Genomic DNA, 17,350 nt, shown 5'->3' with positions numbered 1-17,350 from the left:
CCACCACCGCCCGGCTGTGCTGAGCATTTATAATACAAAGAAGTTTACATAAATCCAGGCAAGATGGAGAGGTAGCTGACGTGAAGGTGCGTCCTCTGTAGTGCAGCAAGTGTGTTTGAGGGGTGAGCCAAGTCTGCTGAGGGCTTAGCAAGTTCTGTAGTCATCTGGCTCAGCGGCTGCTCAACCGTGGCATCAATTTAAATCATGAACCACAATTTCTTCCACTTTAAAGATACTTCCAAGGAAAGTAATAGTATTAATGATTATATGGAGTAATTTGCCTATATATTACTGGGACAGACAATGTTTTCAAAAGTTGTTAATGGTTTTAATTGTTGTTAATGCTGAATGGAATAGATTCTGCACTAGACGCTAAACTAAGTGTAGGGATTCAGATGGTATTGACTCTTGTCCTGATTTGAGACAAAGTCAGGGAAATTTTTTCTAGAATATAGCAATCCTGAGATTTTGAGATGTAGAAATAGCTATCTATCATGCCTGTCTACCTGCCTACCTACCTGTTTATTTTTATTGTACAGAGGAGTAAACCCAGTACCTTATACATGCTAGGTAATTGCTCTACCCCTGAGCTACTCCCCAGTCATTTTTAGTTTTTATTTTAAGACATGATCTCATTAAATTTCAGTCTGTCTTGGAATTAGCAGTTTCCCTGCCACGCGTTCTTGAGTGCCTGGGACTATAAGCATGTGTCACCAGCACCATGAGTTAATGTACTTGGCTTGTGTCTAGGTTTTTACAGGTAATCCTTTGATAAAGCCTTGACATCTGGCTTACACATCTCCTTAGGACTGGGTTTGCTGGCATAGCAGTTGGGAGGGAGCGGCAAAGGAAGATCCAGAATTCAGGGCTGTTCTTAGCTCTTGAGAGAATTCAAAGCTAGCCCGGCTATATGAAACTAAAAAGAAAATTTCTTAAACTCTTAGTTTTATTTTAAAAATTATTTCATGTTTTGATATTATAAGATAATTACATAATTTCCACCACTTTCTTTTCTCCTAACCTTCCTATATGCCCCTTGTTGCTCTCCTTGAAATTTATAGCCTTTTTTTCCTTTAGTTGTTGTTGATGTTGTGGATGTTGTTGGTATGTGTGTATTCCTAAGTCTGTAGGTATAATCTTCTCATTCTGTGTAATGTTACTCATGCCTGGGTTTTCAGGCCTGAGCAGTTGGTACTAGATATCAGCTGGGGTGCTCTTCCCCGGGCAAGACTAGTTCTCCCACTCTTAGTGTTCCTTAGTTGCCTGTAGATTTTTTTGTGTAGGGTTGAGGCCTCATGTGCTTTCCCAGTCGGCTTTGTCATGTGTATTGCTGTTGTCCTTCTTTGTTCAGCTCATGTTAGGCAGCTGTATTAGTCAGGGTTCTCTAGAATCACAGAAATTATGGGTGGTCTCTGTATAGTAAGGGAATTTGTTGATGACTTAAAGTCTGCAGTCCAACTCCCAACAATGGTCAGCAGCAGCTGTGAATGGAAGTCCAAGGATCTAGCAGTTGCTCAGTCCCGCAAGGCAGGCAGGTGAAGCAGAGAGAATCATCCTTCTTCCAGTGTCCTTATGTAGATCTGGAGCAGACGGTGGGGCCCAGATTTAAAGGTGTGTATTATCACACCTGGATCTTGGAACTTGCTTTGTCCCAGATGACCTTAAACTAAGAGATCTCCTTGCCAAGATCCATGTCAGAAACTTGTATCTCCCAGCCTAAAGATCAGGATCACAGGTGAGCTTCCAATTCTGGATTGCAGTTCATTCCAGATAGAGTCAAATTGACTACCAGGAATAGCCGGTACAGCAGCCATGTTGGTGAGCCTTTATAGTTTCTGACTTTGCCAGAAGACACAATATCATAGCAAAATCCCTAGTTCTCGGGCTCTTACAATCTTTCCTCCCACAATGATCCATGAACTTTGGCTGTGGGAGTTGTTGTATTGTAGATGCATCCATTGGATTCTACAACTCTGCATTTTGACTGGTTGTGTGTTGTTTTCTGTAGTTTCTCATTCTATTGCGGAGAGAAGGTTCCTTGATGAGGTGTGAGGGTTATGCTTACCTGTGGGTATAAGGGTAAATTTAGAATATAGTTGGGGACTATGATGGTTTAGTAAAGTAGTAGTTATAGGTTCTTCTACAAGATCCATGTTAGTGTAAACTCAAAAGGTAATATGTGATGGCCTATGCTCCTAATCCCAGCACAGGCAGTAGAGATGGGAGGGTCAAGGCCAGCAACAAGTGAGGATACCATGTCTCAAATCCAAACACGGATGTGAACAGAAATATCCAAACTTCAAAGATTAAAATATATCTCTCTCTTTGTTTTTTTCAGTTCAGGGTTTCTCTGTGTAGCCTTGGCTGTCCTGGAGTTCACTCTGTAAACCTGCCTGGGGTCAGACTCAGATATCGGCCTATCTCTGCCTTCTGAATGCTGCAGTTAAATGTGTGTATTAGCACTTCCCAGCAAAATATATCTCGTAAAATTATAAGATGATTAAATTGCTTTTCATAAAATTTGACTTTTTTTTTTGAGATTGCCTATTTTGTAGTAAGGATGATTACAAACTCTTGGCCCTCATCCCTCCACTTTGCAAGTGCTGGTGCATGCGTGCTGCTATGCCTGATGTGGTGTGAATGCTTATATTCTTGCCAACATTTCTGAAATTTCTCCTTGTAATAGAAGATTAATGTTCTTGAAGATTAATTTAAAATTAACTTCTATTTTTGTCAAATGAATTCTGTATTCAGTCTGTATTTGTTTTCTTACCCTTATATGTATGTTGGCTCCACAATAATAAATTTAATTAAAAAATATGAAATAAATATATACTGAAACAATTAGAACTTATAAATATTTAAGTATATTTTATTGCTGGTGTTTCAGTCATTCATAATTTTTAAAAGATGAATATATTCCATGATTAAAAATTGTTACTTTAAGCCAGGTATGGGAATACATGCCTTTAATTCCAGCATTCAAAAGGCTGAGGCAGGAGGATTGTAAGTTTGAGACAGACTGGGAGACCTTGTCAAAAAAAGTGGGGGAAAGAAAAAGAAGAAAAGGTAGACAAAGAAAATCAGTGCTAAATGAACATTATGGAAACTTAACTTGTGTATAGTGGCTTTTTTTTTTTTTAATCTATTGTATATGCTCTTAAAGCTTGTGGTCACACACTGATGCACTTTTGAAACATGTTTTATACTTGTAAATAATAACCAGAGAATGCCATGTTCATTGGTCTGCTCAGTGCTGTCAAGGTGGACTGTCTGAACATCAACTGCAGCCCTGTGAAGACTGTGATCGATGACCTCATCCAGAAGCTCTTTGATCTGCTTGTCCTTTCTCTGAAGAAGTCCATCCAGAGTAAATCCCTCGCCAGTTTCACTCTTACTGTGATTTGTTTGTAGAGCCATGGTTTCTATAGTTACAAAATATAAATCTCAATTACAGCTTAAAATATCTTGAAAAAGTTACTCAAAATAATAATTTTAAGAAAGTAGGAACATTCTTACTCATTTTTAAAAGGTATAAAACTTTCAGATAGTTTTATTATTTGAAGGTGGGCTAGTATTAGTTTGTTGCATGTAATTGAGAACAATAATAAGACCAATATCATATATTTATCCTTATTTCTCCAAATGGTAAGTTTAGGTTTTGCACCATCATTTAGAAGACTGGAAAGAGCTAGGAATGAACACATTTTAGTTGTTTTTGTTTTTTCCTCAAAGTTTCTTTAGTGTTTTTTAGCTGTGTAGAATGCTTTACCTGTCTGTATGTGTGCCATATGTATGCCTGCTGCCCACAGAGATCAGAAAAGTGAGTTGTTCCTTGTAACTGGAGTTATGGAGAGTTGAGAGCCTCCATAGTGGTGCTAGGAACTGAACCCTGGTGTTCTGTAAGAGAAGTCAGTGCTCTTAACTGCTGAGCTATTTCTTCTCCTCCCTTTCAAATAATTTTAAATACAATATAGAACAACTATACTCTCATGGGAAAATTTTTGTTTTATTCTGCATTTTAAACATCTGTTCCCTGAAGGCAAGTGATAGACTGTGACATACTTTACACCATACTTTTATTTCTGAGGCTTCTTAATTTAGTCATCATGTAATAGCTTTTTTTTGGGGGGGGGGTGATAATAGTAATAATAATAATAATGATAATGTATCATCTCTTTCAGCTCACATACACGAAATTGATACATTTGTTACTGAGGCTATGAAGGTCTTAACAGTTATACCTCAGTCTGTGGAAGAAATAGGTGATACAAATGTACAGTATAGCAACCTGCAGGATCGGAGGCCTGAGGTGAGAATGCAGGACAAAGCAATTATTTTCATCTTTACTTTGTGTAGATGTGTAGATTAGGTATTTTATGTGATTAATTAGACCTATGTAATCTGAATATTATGAAGAGGTCCATATAATGTAGTCCAACTGGGCAGCTGTGACTGGACTTATCCTGTAATAAAGTAGGCCCAGTAGTGCTTTGTATTCCTTTTAGAGGTATTGCAGTCTTTTAAAGATCTCATGTATTAGAGTCAGCATTCCATACTCTTGTCTTCAGAGTTTGAACCTTAGTGTGAATACAAAGTTAGAACAGAGTTAGAAGGGACATACAGTGGAAAAGTTCACTGTTAGAGATGGGAGGTCAGATTGGCAAAAGCAGAAGGAACAAGGCAGCATTTGCAGGACATTTCAAGGGCTAAAGCTTTGTTTAGAGCAAGAAGGAAGAATACTCAGTCAGTTTGTAAACTTCTCAGAAAAATTGAAAAAGTCACCTTAGTGAATGCTTCCGTCCCCTTTCAGTATAGTGTACCTTACTTTCTATGTCTGTGGGACCGCTGTTGTGAAGACCTTCTTTCTGTCCTGCCTTTAGGGCTCTGATCATGTAGGATGCTGAACTTTGCCAAAGGCTTCTTCTGCATCTGTGGAACTGTCCATTGACCGTGTGATTTCTGTCCCTGAGTCTGTTTATGTGCTTACTTGCCTGACCTTAGTTGTCAGCTTGACACACCCGGGAAGAGGGAATCCTGAGTATTTTCATGTCTGTGTTCATCAGAAAAATTAGTGTGAATCTTTTCTATCTGTATCTGGCTTTGGTATGAGACACCTTTATTTAAAGACATGGATGATTATTGCCCACAGTGGTCTTGAGTTTGCTATATTAGTGGACTATGACCTTGAACTTCTGATTCTCTTGCCTTTACCTCCCAATAGCAATTATTTTTCATTAATTTTTGAGATTATAGTGTGTTAATAGTAAGCACTAGGAACCTTATATTTGGAACTTTAACAAATTATTTCAAAACAAAAAAATTTAAATTGGATTTCATTTTAAAATAAATATTTATATGTGATATACATTTTATAATAATAAATTATATATTATATATTATATATTATATATATATATAATAAGAAAGTGTGGGGAATTGCAGCCTGGTTTCCAGTTGAGCTGAGGTCTGAACCCCGGAAATGGTGATAATTCACCTTCATGACATGGTAAGCGTTCCCTCATGCTCCTGGGAACTCTGGTTCCTGCCTAAGTTACCACCTCTCACAGCCCCCACAAAAGAAGCAATGGCCCAAGCTTCTGACCTTAAGGCTAAACTCCTCCCCAGTTACCTAGCAACAATAAAGATCATAAAAAGGGCTGTTCAGCCCTAGCTTACTCTCTTACCTCTTACTTCTTGCTCTCTTACTTGTCTCCTTCTTACCCCTCACTCTCACCCCCCTCTCTCTTCTCTGTTTTCTCTCCTTCCTCCTCTCTTTGTCTCCTCTCCTCTCCTCTCCTCTCCTCTCCTCTCCTCTCCTCTCCTCTCCTCTCCTCTCCTCCTCTCTTTTTCTCTCTAGCCTTTCCTCTTTCTCTCTCGTTTCTACCTTCTCTCTTTCTCCCTGCCTTTCTCCAATAAAGCTCTAAAACCATAGAGAGTCTCTGTTCATCAAGGCTGCGCTCACTCTCATCAGTGTTGGGAACCTCTTCCCTCATCCCTCTTTCTCATAACCCTGGTGGCTTTAGCAAAGTAGCTCCAGGAATCCCAGGTAGAGCTGCCCCTGGATACCCCCCGAAGAGTGGGTCAGAGGCTTAGATACCCACCCAGGGATGAGTGGAAGGTAGATAGCAGCTCTCCCATGCCTGACAGACAAGAGAATAGGTAAAACTCTGATGGGGTGTGGGTTTTTCCCTTCCCCAATGCATCCCCTGGACCCCCCTAATTAGTTCTCAACAAGAAAGTAATGAAATCATGAGAAACTGATAAAATGATTGATTGTTTTCTTTAACCCTCAGATTTTGCCCTTGTTTCAAGAAGCCGAAGACAAAAACAGGCTTTTGCGTACTGTAGCAGGTGGAGGGGTAGAGACAGTTAGCAATCTGAGAGCCAAGTGGGACAAATTCGAGCTGATGATGGAAAGTCACCAACTTATGATTAAAGATCAGGTGAGACTGTTTCAGCTCGTGTTGCCTGTATAATTTCAATATAGCCCAGTGTTAGGAGTTCACTGTTGCTATTAAAATTGGTCTTGTCCATTTCCTTTTATAATGTTTTCATACTTTAAGAAAATGACAGTTTCACATGGAACTTCCTTTTGATAACAGTTCTCCACAAACTAGAATGATCTCCCTAGCGCTATAATATGTCTGAGCCCACACTTGTTGAATTAAATTCCTGCAGTCTCTGAGGTGTTGTCTAGGGTGTTTTACTCTCTACTTGCTCCTTTGTGGGAAAGAGGCAGATGGAGAGGGCACCATCTGGCTTCTATTATGTGGCCTAAGGTTGCACATGTCTATCTGAGGTTGCAAACATGAGTTTGCACATGTTTACCTGAGGTTGCACACATCTATCTGAGGTGGCACACATCTATATGAGGTTGAATACATCTACCTGGGGTTACACAGGTCTATCTGTGGTGGCACACATGTATCTGAGGTGGCACATATATACCTGTGGTTGCACACATCTGCCTGAGGTGGTACACGTCTACCTGGGGTTGTACACATCTACCTGAGTTACATATGTCTACCTGATATTACTTTCATTTGCCTGAGGTTACACATGTCTTCATGGGGTAGCACACATTTGTCTGTTCTCCATATCTTATTGACTAATTAGTCTTTTACACAGCTGCAAAAGATACTGAGAAATAGTGTCCTTAGTTAATAGCTTAGGTACAGCAACAGCAGTCTTTGAAAAATTTTCAATTTCAATTTTATTTTTTATTTTATATGTGTAGATGCTTTGCCTGTATGCATGTCTGTGTGCCTACTGCTTCTAGAGGCCCAGAGAGGATGTTGGATCTATTGGAACTGAAGCTATAGACCATTGTGAGCCACCATGTGGGGGCTGGGAATCCCAAGTTCTCAGGAAGAGCAGTAATCCCACCAGCACCTGAGCTGTTTTTAAAATGGCATTGCTTTTGTTGACAATTGTAGGTGTGCTGTGAACTACAAGAATTGTTTAATGTTTATAGGTGATAGTTATTTCTCATTATTGTTAATTTCTATTCTTGTTTTTCAATATTATATTAGATAAAAACAGTCTTTTGGTGTTGACATTTTTCTCACTTTTCAACAATAATGCTGAAAATGCTGGTGTGAAACCTGTGAGCTTCCTCTGTGCTAAATGCTTTGTACCTGCCTTATAGATTGAAGTGATGAAGGGAAATGTGAAGTCCCGCCTTCAGATCTATTACCAAGAGCTGGACAAGTTCAAGGCTCGCTGGGACCAGCTGAAACCTGGGGATGATATTATTGAAACTGGTCAACAAAATACCATGGATCAAAGTGCAAAGTCTATAAAGGAAAAAAAAATTGAGTTTGATGATCTGGAAGTCATAAGAAAAAAGCTAGTGTGAGTTTGCAATTCATACTGTTTATTTTGAAAAACATTTAATGCCTTGTACTAGGCTTCTTAGCTATAATAATAGCTGTTGTCTGATACCTGTCTTCATAAACTTTCAAAAAATTAAGACTACATGCAATCCATTATACCATTGCATTCTTAGTGACTGTGGTTGAGCTATGAAAGGACATTTAGATATACTCCAAAAAAGGACTCCAGAGAGATTAGAACATTAAATTAGTTTATAGGTTAAATTAAGAGGTTGTAATACTTATGTTTTGAACTCAATTCTATTTAGAAATGGAATATTTAATTTTAAGAAAAATATTGCTAATGCCTCTCTCAAAAATGAACCTGGGGGTTGGGAGGATGAACACTTGTTGAGCAAGCATCGGAATATGTTTGAACATCAGCTTCTTCCACAGAGATGAGGTGTGATGTCTGCAACTGTCACCTCAGTGCTTGAAGCACACCAATGGGCTGATGCTGACTGGCTGACTGGCTGACTGTCCAGAATATCAGTTCCAGGTTCAGTGAGGAGCCCTCTCTCAGAAGAATAGAGAGTGATAGAAGAGGATGTTTAACATCCCATTCAGGGGCATGCATGGGTGTGCATGTATGCATGTGCATGCACACACACATCATGCACACGTGTGTGCACAACACGCACATAACACAATGTAATTACACATAACACACACACACACACGCACAAGCATCTAGTAAAACAAATAGTAAGACATATAGGAAAAATGTTTCTGATTTATCTTAATGGCCACAGCAAGTGTTAGCTTTGTATGGGGTAGTGTAACCTAAGGTAAGTAAGTAGATCTTTTCTATCACACCTTTAGGTGGTACTATAACAACGAGGGTAAGATAAGATGCTTTGTCAGATCAGTCCATACATGTACAAAGCAAACATTTACATAGACATGATAAACATACAGATATCTTGACATGTACTATATTTACATGATACCTTTATAGAAGTACTCATAGCATGAGTGAAGGAAAATTCTCACATAGAGTCAGTATTGCCTCTGCATATTTCAACTGCAGAATATGGCTAAGTAAATTGATAACTGACAGTTTTTCTTTTTTATAAATTCAGTATTTTGATTTTTATCTTTGTAGTGATGACTGCCATCATTTTGGACTAGAAGAGCCTAACTTCTCTCTGGCATATAGCATCTCTAAGGACATTGAGAGCTGTGCACAGATTTGGGCTCTTTATGAGGAGTTCCAACAAGGGCTCCAGGATATGGCCAAAGAAGATTGGATTACTTACCGGTTTGATTCTGAAGCAATATTTATGTTCTTATAATTTGCTCAGTTTTGTATGAAGCATGAACTCTGATTTAAGTTTCCATGTTTTTTTACAGGGCTAAGATCTACCTGTTTGAGGAGTTTTTGATTAACTGGCATGAGAGACTAAGGAAGATTGAAGAGCATTCGGTTATGACAGTGAAGTTGCAGTCAGAAGTGGACAGATACAAAGTAAGGTTGCTTTCTTTATTCCGTTGCAGTGTTTATGTATCCCGGAAAGCAGGGCTATGTTTTGTCATGTTTTAAAATGCAATAAGCTGAAAATGGAATATGCAGGTATTTACAGCAATATTTAATAAATAACTTTATATCATTGACTTTGATTGCAAGATTATTAAATAACAGTAATTAAAATTTTGTACATTAAGATGAAAATGAATAAATTGTATTTTACAAGGAAATGAACATATGTGTAAGTCTGTTCTTTACTTTCTTTTTCTTTTCTAAAAGATGATTATTCCTATCCTGAAATATGTGCGAGGGGAGCATCTTTCTCCAGACCACTGGCTTGACCTTTTTCGTCTACTTGGCCTTCCTCGAGGGACTAGTCTAGAGAAACTGCTGTTTGGTGACCTGCTCAGAGTTGCTGATACAATTGTGGAGAAAGCATCAGAGCTTAAAGTGAGGATTGCACTGTGTTAACCAGTTCTTTAGCACTCGTTCTTTCTTCCTGTAAAGCAGTAACCATGTTCTGTTGTTCCAGTATTTGTAGTTGGTAATGCATCGTACCTGTTTGGAGTTGTTAGATGAGGTTATAGATATACTGATAGAGGCCGCTCCCTAGAGAAGGAAAAATGTGTACTGTTAATTCTTCTTTAGAGAGGCAAGTCAGCTGCATGAGAAATCTTAGCAGATAAGAGTCATTTCACATGCAGTGTGTTTATAATTATTTGCAGCACTGTGAGCAGAAGCTAGAGGACCAGAGGCCCCTCAGGGAAGCTAATGACCAGCTCCTTACCAACCAGGCTGGGAAGCATCCCAAGGGAAACGAAGCTGCACAGTTCTCTAGGAACTGTGTGTTATGTTTTGGCCATTCCTGATAAGATAGGAAGCTTTTCATGCTTCATTATTTTCCTTCCTATGTAAAGCTTTATGTTTGTTAATAATCCTAGAATATGCTTGTTAATCTATGTGGTTATGACAGTTCCTGCACAAAGTAACTATAGTTAACTACATAGAAACAAAATAAATTTTATTAAGGGTTCCACAATATTGTGATTGTTCTCCCAAATCTTGGCCTTAAAATATATATATATATATATATATATGTATATATATATGTATATATATATATATTTGTATGTATATAGTTTGTCGGGTTTTGTTACAGTATAGATTGAGATAGCCTCATACAATTCAAGTTGGCCTTACACTGTGTTTTTGAAGAGGGCATAGAATTCCTGATCCTCCTGCCCCTTCTTCCATGGGCTAGGGTTATAGGCATATGTCGGCCACCACACCCCTAAAGTATATTTCTTATCCTTTATTTATTGGATAATTGATTTTGAAATAACAAGAAGAAATCTTTTATGTTAATAGGATTTAAATAGTCGGGCACAAGGGGAAGTTACCATCAGAGAAGCTTTGCGTGAACTTGATCTATGGGGAGTTGGAGCAGTGTTCTCACTGATTGATTATGAAGACAGCCAGAATCACACTATCAAGCTGATTAAAGACTGGAAAGACATAGTGAACCAGGTTGGAGATAATAGATGCCTTCTTCAGTCCTTAAAAGATTCTCCATATTACAAAGGATTTGAAGATAAAGTATCAATTTGGGAAAGAAAACTTGCACAGTTAGATGAGTACCTGCAGAATTTGAACCATATCCAGAGAAAATGGGTATATTTGGAGCCCATTTTTGGGCGTGGAGCTTTGCCTAAAGAACAGACACGCTTCAACAAAGTTGATGAAGACTTCAGGTCAGTATAGCTGACTGGACATAGTCATGAGGAGACAGTACTCGCGTACTGTGCGTGGCCACCTTCTCATCCCGGGGTCCTCAGTGTGGTTTTGTACTCAGCCCTTCTCTGTGCTGTTTTTCTCTTCTAGGGGTTTCTTCATGAAGTGCATCATATATGTACTAACATGTCTATTCCCCTAGTTTCTGTGTAACAGGACTAAGAAAGGCCTCTGTTGTTTTCAGTAGTCGAGACTCATTTCTCTGTGTTTGTTGATATCTTGCTTGCTTGAATAGCCCATGTTTTTCTTCTAAGCTTTAAAACTCTAAACATGCTCAGGCAGTAGGTAAAACCAATTCTTCAGCTTATACTTAGCCCGGCTCACCAGTGTCTCACACTTCCAGCCTCATTAAGTTCTGTCAGCTGGCTGTTGCTTGCAGGACATTACAGACAACTTGGCATCTTTCATTTCCTCCAATTCCAAATTTAGTTAAGGTTTCTGTTTCTGTGATGAACCACCAAGGACCAAAAGCAAGTTGGAGAGGAAAGAAAAGAATTTATTTAGCTTATACTTCCACATTTAAAGGAAGTCAGACAGGAACTCAAACATGGCAGGGACCTGGAGGCAGGAATGATGCCTGCATCAGCTATAGAGGATGTTGCTTACCGGCTTGCTCTTCACATGGCCTGTCAGCCTGATTTCTAATAGAACTAAGGGCCACCAGCCCAAGGATGGCCACCCACTATGCACTGGGCCCTCACACATACAAAATCACTAATACAGAAAATGCTTTATAGTTGGATCTCATGGAGATCCTCAACTGAGACTGTTCCCTCTGTGGGACTCTACCTTGTGTTAAGTTGACACAAAACCAGCTAGTAAGCTATTTAAATTTTGTCCTGTAATTAAACTTTTGTATGTTTAGAGTCCCATTGCATTAAGGAACAGTCCCTTGCCATTTCTGCAGCCTCTGCTGCTCTCCCAGGGTCTCAACTAGAAACCCTTTCTCTGTAGTTACTTTCTGTGTCCATTCATTCTGCCTAAGTGTTTGGACCACTTCCCCAGAGATGGCTTAAGGTGTAGGTTGTCCTGTTAGTCACTGGGCCAACGCTTTTTTTACTTTTTCTTCCTGGCATTTGTTTAAGTTATTTTAAGGCATTACTTAATGTCCTCCTGTGTCCCTGGACCAGTTGTTCTAGGTCATAGGATGTAATATTTATGGAGTGAATGAATTAAGAGGATTTGTAGTATTTGATGAAAAATTGTAGTGACATTAAAATTAATATGGTTATTACAAGCATAATAAATTATTAACTGTAAATATTGCTCTTTATTTGAAGCAAGTAAAAAATATTTTCATCTAAGCCAGAAACTTTAACATAAATGTGAAAAAAAAACCTTTTATTTTGTAGATCAATAATGATGGACATCAGGAAAGACAGTAGAGTCACCACATTGACTACTCATGCAGGAATCAGAAACACTCTGCTAACGATACTTGATCAGCTTCAAAGATGCCAGAAATCCCTAAATGAATTTTTGGAGGCATGTTTGCTTGTTTTAAATTTTAATAGATTGTAAGATACTTAGTATCATAATTACTGAAAAAAGAGAAAGCTTTTTTTTTCCTCTTTCCTTAGGAAAAACGGTCAGCATTCCCGAGATTTTATTTTATTGGTGATGATGACTTGTTAGAAATCCTGGGCCAGTCAACTAACCCATCAGTGATTCAGTCTCATCTGAAGAAGCTGTTTGCTGGTAGGACTCAAGATTTTTCAATAAATAGTTTTAACTGTCTTCCAGCTATAATGATAGACCCTTCACTACCACAGTTCATACCCCAACTCTCAGGAATTGAAGCGAGTGAGTGAACAAGTTTAGTGTGTGTGTGTGTGTGTGTGTGTGTGTGTGTGTGTGTGTGTGTGTGCGTGTTGCAGTAATGGTGTCTCTCAGAGGACTCAGCTCAGTTTTGGGATGCCATGAACAAAATGATGATATCTCAAAGTTAGAGGTGTTAGTTAAAAGAATGGAGATGGAGCCAAGGAAGAGGCTGTGCAAGACCTAGACGTGGAAGAGAATATTGAGGTAGGTATATCAGCAATGGAAGACCATTATGTTGAGAAACCAGCAGACTATCATTGTCTGAGAGACCAAGGAGACATTTAGAACAGGGAGTCATCTATGTAGTGCAGTTAAGCACTGGGAGTAGAAATACTTGCTCAATGAAAAAATGAGGCTTTCTACCTTCTTGCTCTAGGATCACTTCACTTGGATATCTTTTGACAAATTAATGAGCTTCCTTAGAAAGTAATGACTGACTTCTCTTAGGTACAATATTTGAAAAGAGCTGTACTTTCAAATTAACTTTAAAAATAATTCTTTAAATCATTTTTATTTATAATATCAGCAAACTACAGCTCATGAGCCTAGGCTATCTTACTATCTTTTTAAAAATAAGGTTTTATTCAAACATAGTCAAGCAGATGGCTTTGTGTATTGACTGTAATTTCCTTTGTGTTCTAAATTCTGACTCGTCATTGATAGAAACTGACCCATGAAACCTCAAATACTCTACCTATTCCTTACAGATACATTTTATAGTGCTTGTTGGCCTGAAGCTGTAGGGTGTGTTTCTGTTCCCACCAAACTTGTGTAGCTCCCACTTGAAGATAGAAATGTTTCCCGTATCAGAGACTCCCCTCAGGTTGGCATGTCGGCAGTCTTCTTCCCATGCCACTTCCCAGACAGATTAGGTTCTGACCTTCTTAGAGTAAATAGAATCATCCCTATGTGGTTTTCTTTTTTCTTTAGGGTCACATTCACATGTGTAATGCCAGATAATAGCCAGAAAAAGGATCAGGTCCTGCACAGCTGTTGGTGATATGCATCTTAGGTGCTCATTTGTAGTGGCCTTTGTGGCTTACAGTGATGGCTTTACCATACCTAGAGCTGCTGCATTTGGTCTAGTTGGGCTGATGCTGCCGGTTATCTATGCACTGTCACAGTGACATGTTTATCTACTTTGTAGGTGGCTTTGGAATCATTTCTAGTTTGTTCCCTCAGTACCTGTTGAGCTATTTCTACCATTGGCTCACATAACTGAAGCTATTTCCTGCTAATGATTGTATTTATTCAGTGTTTGGGCTTTTGCATGATTTCAATTTTGGGTTAGGATAAACTATACACTTTTCTGGATATATTTTTCCAATGAATAAGTATTTAGTTAAGGTAAGTATTTATTTAGGCCTTACGTGAAACTTCCAAGAGTTTTTAAGAGATTGTAACATTCTAATCCACTGCCATATGAGAGTTAAGAGTCCTGATGGATTGCTATGTGTTAGGTGATAAGACTGCCTAAAAATGTATTCCTGAAAAAGATGGAATTGGGTGAATAAATATATATTCAAGCCAGGTGTCTGTATAAATAATAAATAATCAGGGCATAGCTAGATGTTAATAAAATATTTCAAATTAATAGTAAGAGTACCCAGTGAAAGTATTTTTCCTTCATTAAGTCATTTAAATACAAAGGTTGCTACTATATATGCATGATTATATATATATCATGTACATTATAATCCTGTTGTATTTGAGTATGTAGTGTGTGTGTGTGTGTGTGTGTGTGTGTGTGTGTGTGTGTGTATAGTGTATTCTTTATAATCCTTTATCTTTTTGGGTTTATATTGCTGTTTTAAGTTAAGTTATTGTGTGTGCAGTGCTTGGGATGTGATCTAGAGCCTTGTGATTGATGACAGAATGCTGAGCACCAAACTGCATCCTCAGCACAAGTGTTGCTTTTGTATTGTAGGCATTAACAGTGTGTGCTTTGATGAGGAATCTAAACATATAACTGCAATGAAGTCACTAGAGGGAGAAGTTGTACCTTTTAAAAGTAAAGTTCTCCTATCAAATAATGTAGAGGTAAGCAGTTCTGTTTCACAAAATGAAATTTATATCAATTAGTTAATTTGTAAGGTAGAATTGGTTAATTTAGGTCTTTTTGGAAACATACCTTATCTTCAAAAATGTTTGATCTTGTTAGTGCATAAATTTATTATTAGTTGTGATAGTAATAGGTATGATTTTGGATTTTGAAATACAGCAGTTAATTTTATAAGGAACTTTAGTTGTGGACTGAAAAATATTTGAATGTTAATCTTAGCTACATATTGTGTCAGCTCTATGGCTGAGAGGCTATTTTTTTAGAGGGAAATGAGACTCTTAACTCTTATTGCAAAGACATTCTTTTGAAAATTAAATGGAATGCTTTGCCTTAAATGCACTAGGAAGTTCGTAAAACTAATAAGTCAGTTGTTTTTGTTTTGTTTTGTTTTGTTTTTGTCTTTTTTTAAAATATTAGTTTTAAGAGATCATAAGCTGACAGCAGCAGTAGTTTGTATCTCTTTGATTTGTAGTCTTCATTCTGAGAACTGATTCCTGGTTAGGTCTCACCATTCTATTGGATTTCAAGTAAATCAGGTGATCAAAAACCCTGATGTTTGCTAAGGAGCTGCCATCTTTGCTTATGAATATTGTGTTTTGCTTTTCTCATAGCTTTGCTGGCACAGTGGGAGGAGGAGCTTAGGTTCTAGGATCTGGACTAGATCAATTATGGCAGCAAAGTAGAAGTGGAAGTTCAGGGAGTAAAAGTTGGGAGGGGCTTGGAGGCTTTTCTGTTTTTTAATAAGAGCGTCTGGCACTATAGATGGGCAGATACTGGGGTATTCTACCTCAACAATGTTGGCTTGGCCTACATCCCTGCCATGTGGCCCACTGCCTGCCATCTTAATCTTGGCCTGGCACCTCCTTCATTCATGTCTGGATGGAGACTCTCTGGGTCCTACCTGAGACCCTCTTGAATCCCACCATTTCCTCTCCTCCATAGGCTGCTCAGTTCTTTATTTTACCCAATCAGAAGGTGATGAAGTATATATTTTACAAAACACTGAGTCATACCAAATTCTGGACTATAGCCTGATCTCTGGGTACAAAAATCAGCATTTGAATACACAGAGCCCAAAAATATCCTCCAATACTATACTGAGATTCTTTCTTTGCAGACTTCATTAATTCTTAAGTTTATCTATGACTTTTTTATATGACATATATTTTTATATATGTCAACTATTAAGTAGTGATTCATAGTTGCTGTTATTTTTTGTGCTCTCATTATGTACCTCTGTACATCTGTGGGGAAGGTGTTGGCAATGCTGAGAATTAACCCTAGGGTCTTGTACATGGCAGGCACTGTTTCCTCACTGATCTGTAGTCCCGGTACATTTTAACTTAAATTTTATTATGTTACCTATAAGCAAGTGGGTAGATAAATGTGTTATTGAGACACTGAAACAGCATCAGCTTAAGGACAACCTGATCCCTCCTGAAGTATTTTTATCGTGCTGAGCCAGCCCCTTCTGTGATTATACTTTTTAAATGCCTATTTCACCAGGAGACTCAGCTAACCCATGACTTTACTAGTTTACCTATTCAGTTGGATAATAATGAAATGGTTATAGGGATTTTTATATCATACCAGTGAGGGATCATCAGACCTGGCTCCAAGGTTTGGGTGCTCACACTCAACATTGTCTCAAGAAGTAAAAAGAAACAAAACAGAAACAAAGCTGTTTTTCTCAAAATTTTACTTAGTAAAGAATGGGACAGCACTCAGTGCATTTGAGGGGTTCACACATCTTTTCTGCATTGAAAGACTGTGTTCAGACATAGACTGTGGGTTCATTGCATGACTCCTGCATATTATTTTCTCCATTCACTTTCAGGCATGGTTGAATGATCTGGCTTTGGAAATGAAGCAAACTCTGAAACAGTTGTTGAAAGAATGTGTTACTGCTGGACGAAGTTCACAAGGTGCAATTGACCCATCTCTGTTCCCTTCCCAGGTGAGGGACAGTTTCTGGGATATGGTCAGCATGGGTCAGCTGGCTCAGATAACTGGCATCTCTGTTCTTGGTCCAGTACTTAGCAACAATATTCCTTTAAAAATCTGGGTTGTCTTCCCTCTACCCTGAAGGGAGGATGAACTGCAGTGCAGCCAGGTTATTTGTAGGCTTTATCACATCCCTAGGGGAGACAAAAAGTGAGAGAGAGGGAACTGGACAGAAGCTAACTTCCTGCCTCAGGGATTAGTCCATCCTCACTGAAGAGAAGAGGTGCCCTTGCTGCCCCTACCCATCGAAATCATAGTGAAGCACGAACACAAAACGACTTAATGTCTAAATGTGAACTCTCTGAGCTTATCCAGAACATTCAGTGA

General features: G+C 38.5%; 1 protein-coding gene across 10 annotated transcripts in view; it reads left to right on the top strand.

The window, feature by feature from the left end:
* Positions 1-17,350, top strand: part of Dync2h1 (dynein cytoplasmic 2 heavy chain 1) — a 249,757-nt gene that overhangs the window by 26,312 nt on the left and 206,095 nt on the right. For 8 of the 10 annotated variants that reach the window (XR_003947762.1, XR_001778791.2, NM_029851.3 and 5 more), the window contains 12 exons: positions 3,255-3,370; positions 4,185-4,312; positions 6,297-6,446; positions 7,652-7,857; positions 8,983-9,138; positions 9,231-9,345; positions 9,625-9,795; positions 10,714-11,096; positions 12,489-12,621; positions 12,717-12,834; positions 14,885-14,997; positions 16,857-16,976. Coding sequence is in view for 8 of the 10 variants with exons in the window: in NM_029851.3 (NP_084127.2) it covers positions 3,255-3,370; positions 4,185-4,312; positions 6,297-6,446; positions 7,652-7,857; positions 8,983-9,138; positions 9,231-9,345; positions 9,625-9,795; positions 10,714-11,096; positions 12,489-12,621; positions 12,717-12,834; positions 14,885-14,997; positions 16,857-16,976 (1,909 nt within the window). In the remaining 2 variants the exon portion in view is untranslated. Of the gene's footprint in view, positions 1-2,338; positions 2,521-3,254; positions 3,371-4,184; positions 4,313-6,296; positions 6,447-7,651; positions 7,858-8,982; positions 9,139-9,230; positions 9,346-9,624; positions 9,796-10,713; positions 11,097-12,488; positions 12,622-12,716; positions 12,835-14,884; positions 14,998-16,856; positions 16,977-17,350 lie in introns of those variants that run through there. The other 2 variants (XM_030244010.1, NM_001364519.1) reach the window with 1 other exon arrangement.

Source organism: Mus musculus, chromosome 9 (assembly GCF_000001635.26).
Source record: "Mus musculus strain C57BL/6J chromosome 9, GRCm38.p6 C57BL/6J".
Classification (NCBI taxonomy): Eukaryota; Metazoa; Chordata; class Mammalia; order Rodentia; family Muridae; genus Mus; species Mus musculus.
This window is presented reverse-complemented; position numbering and strand designations above follow the sequence as displayed.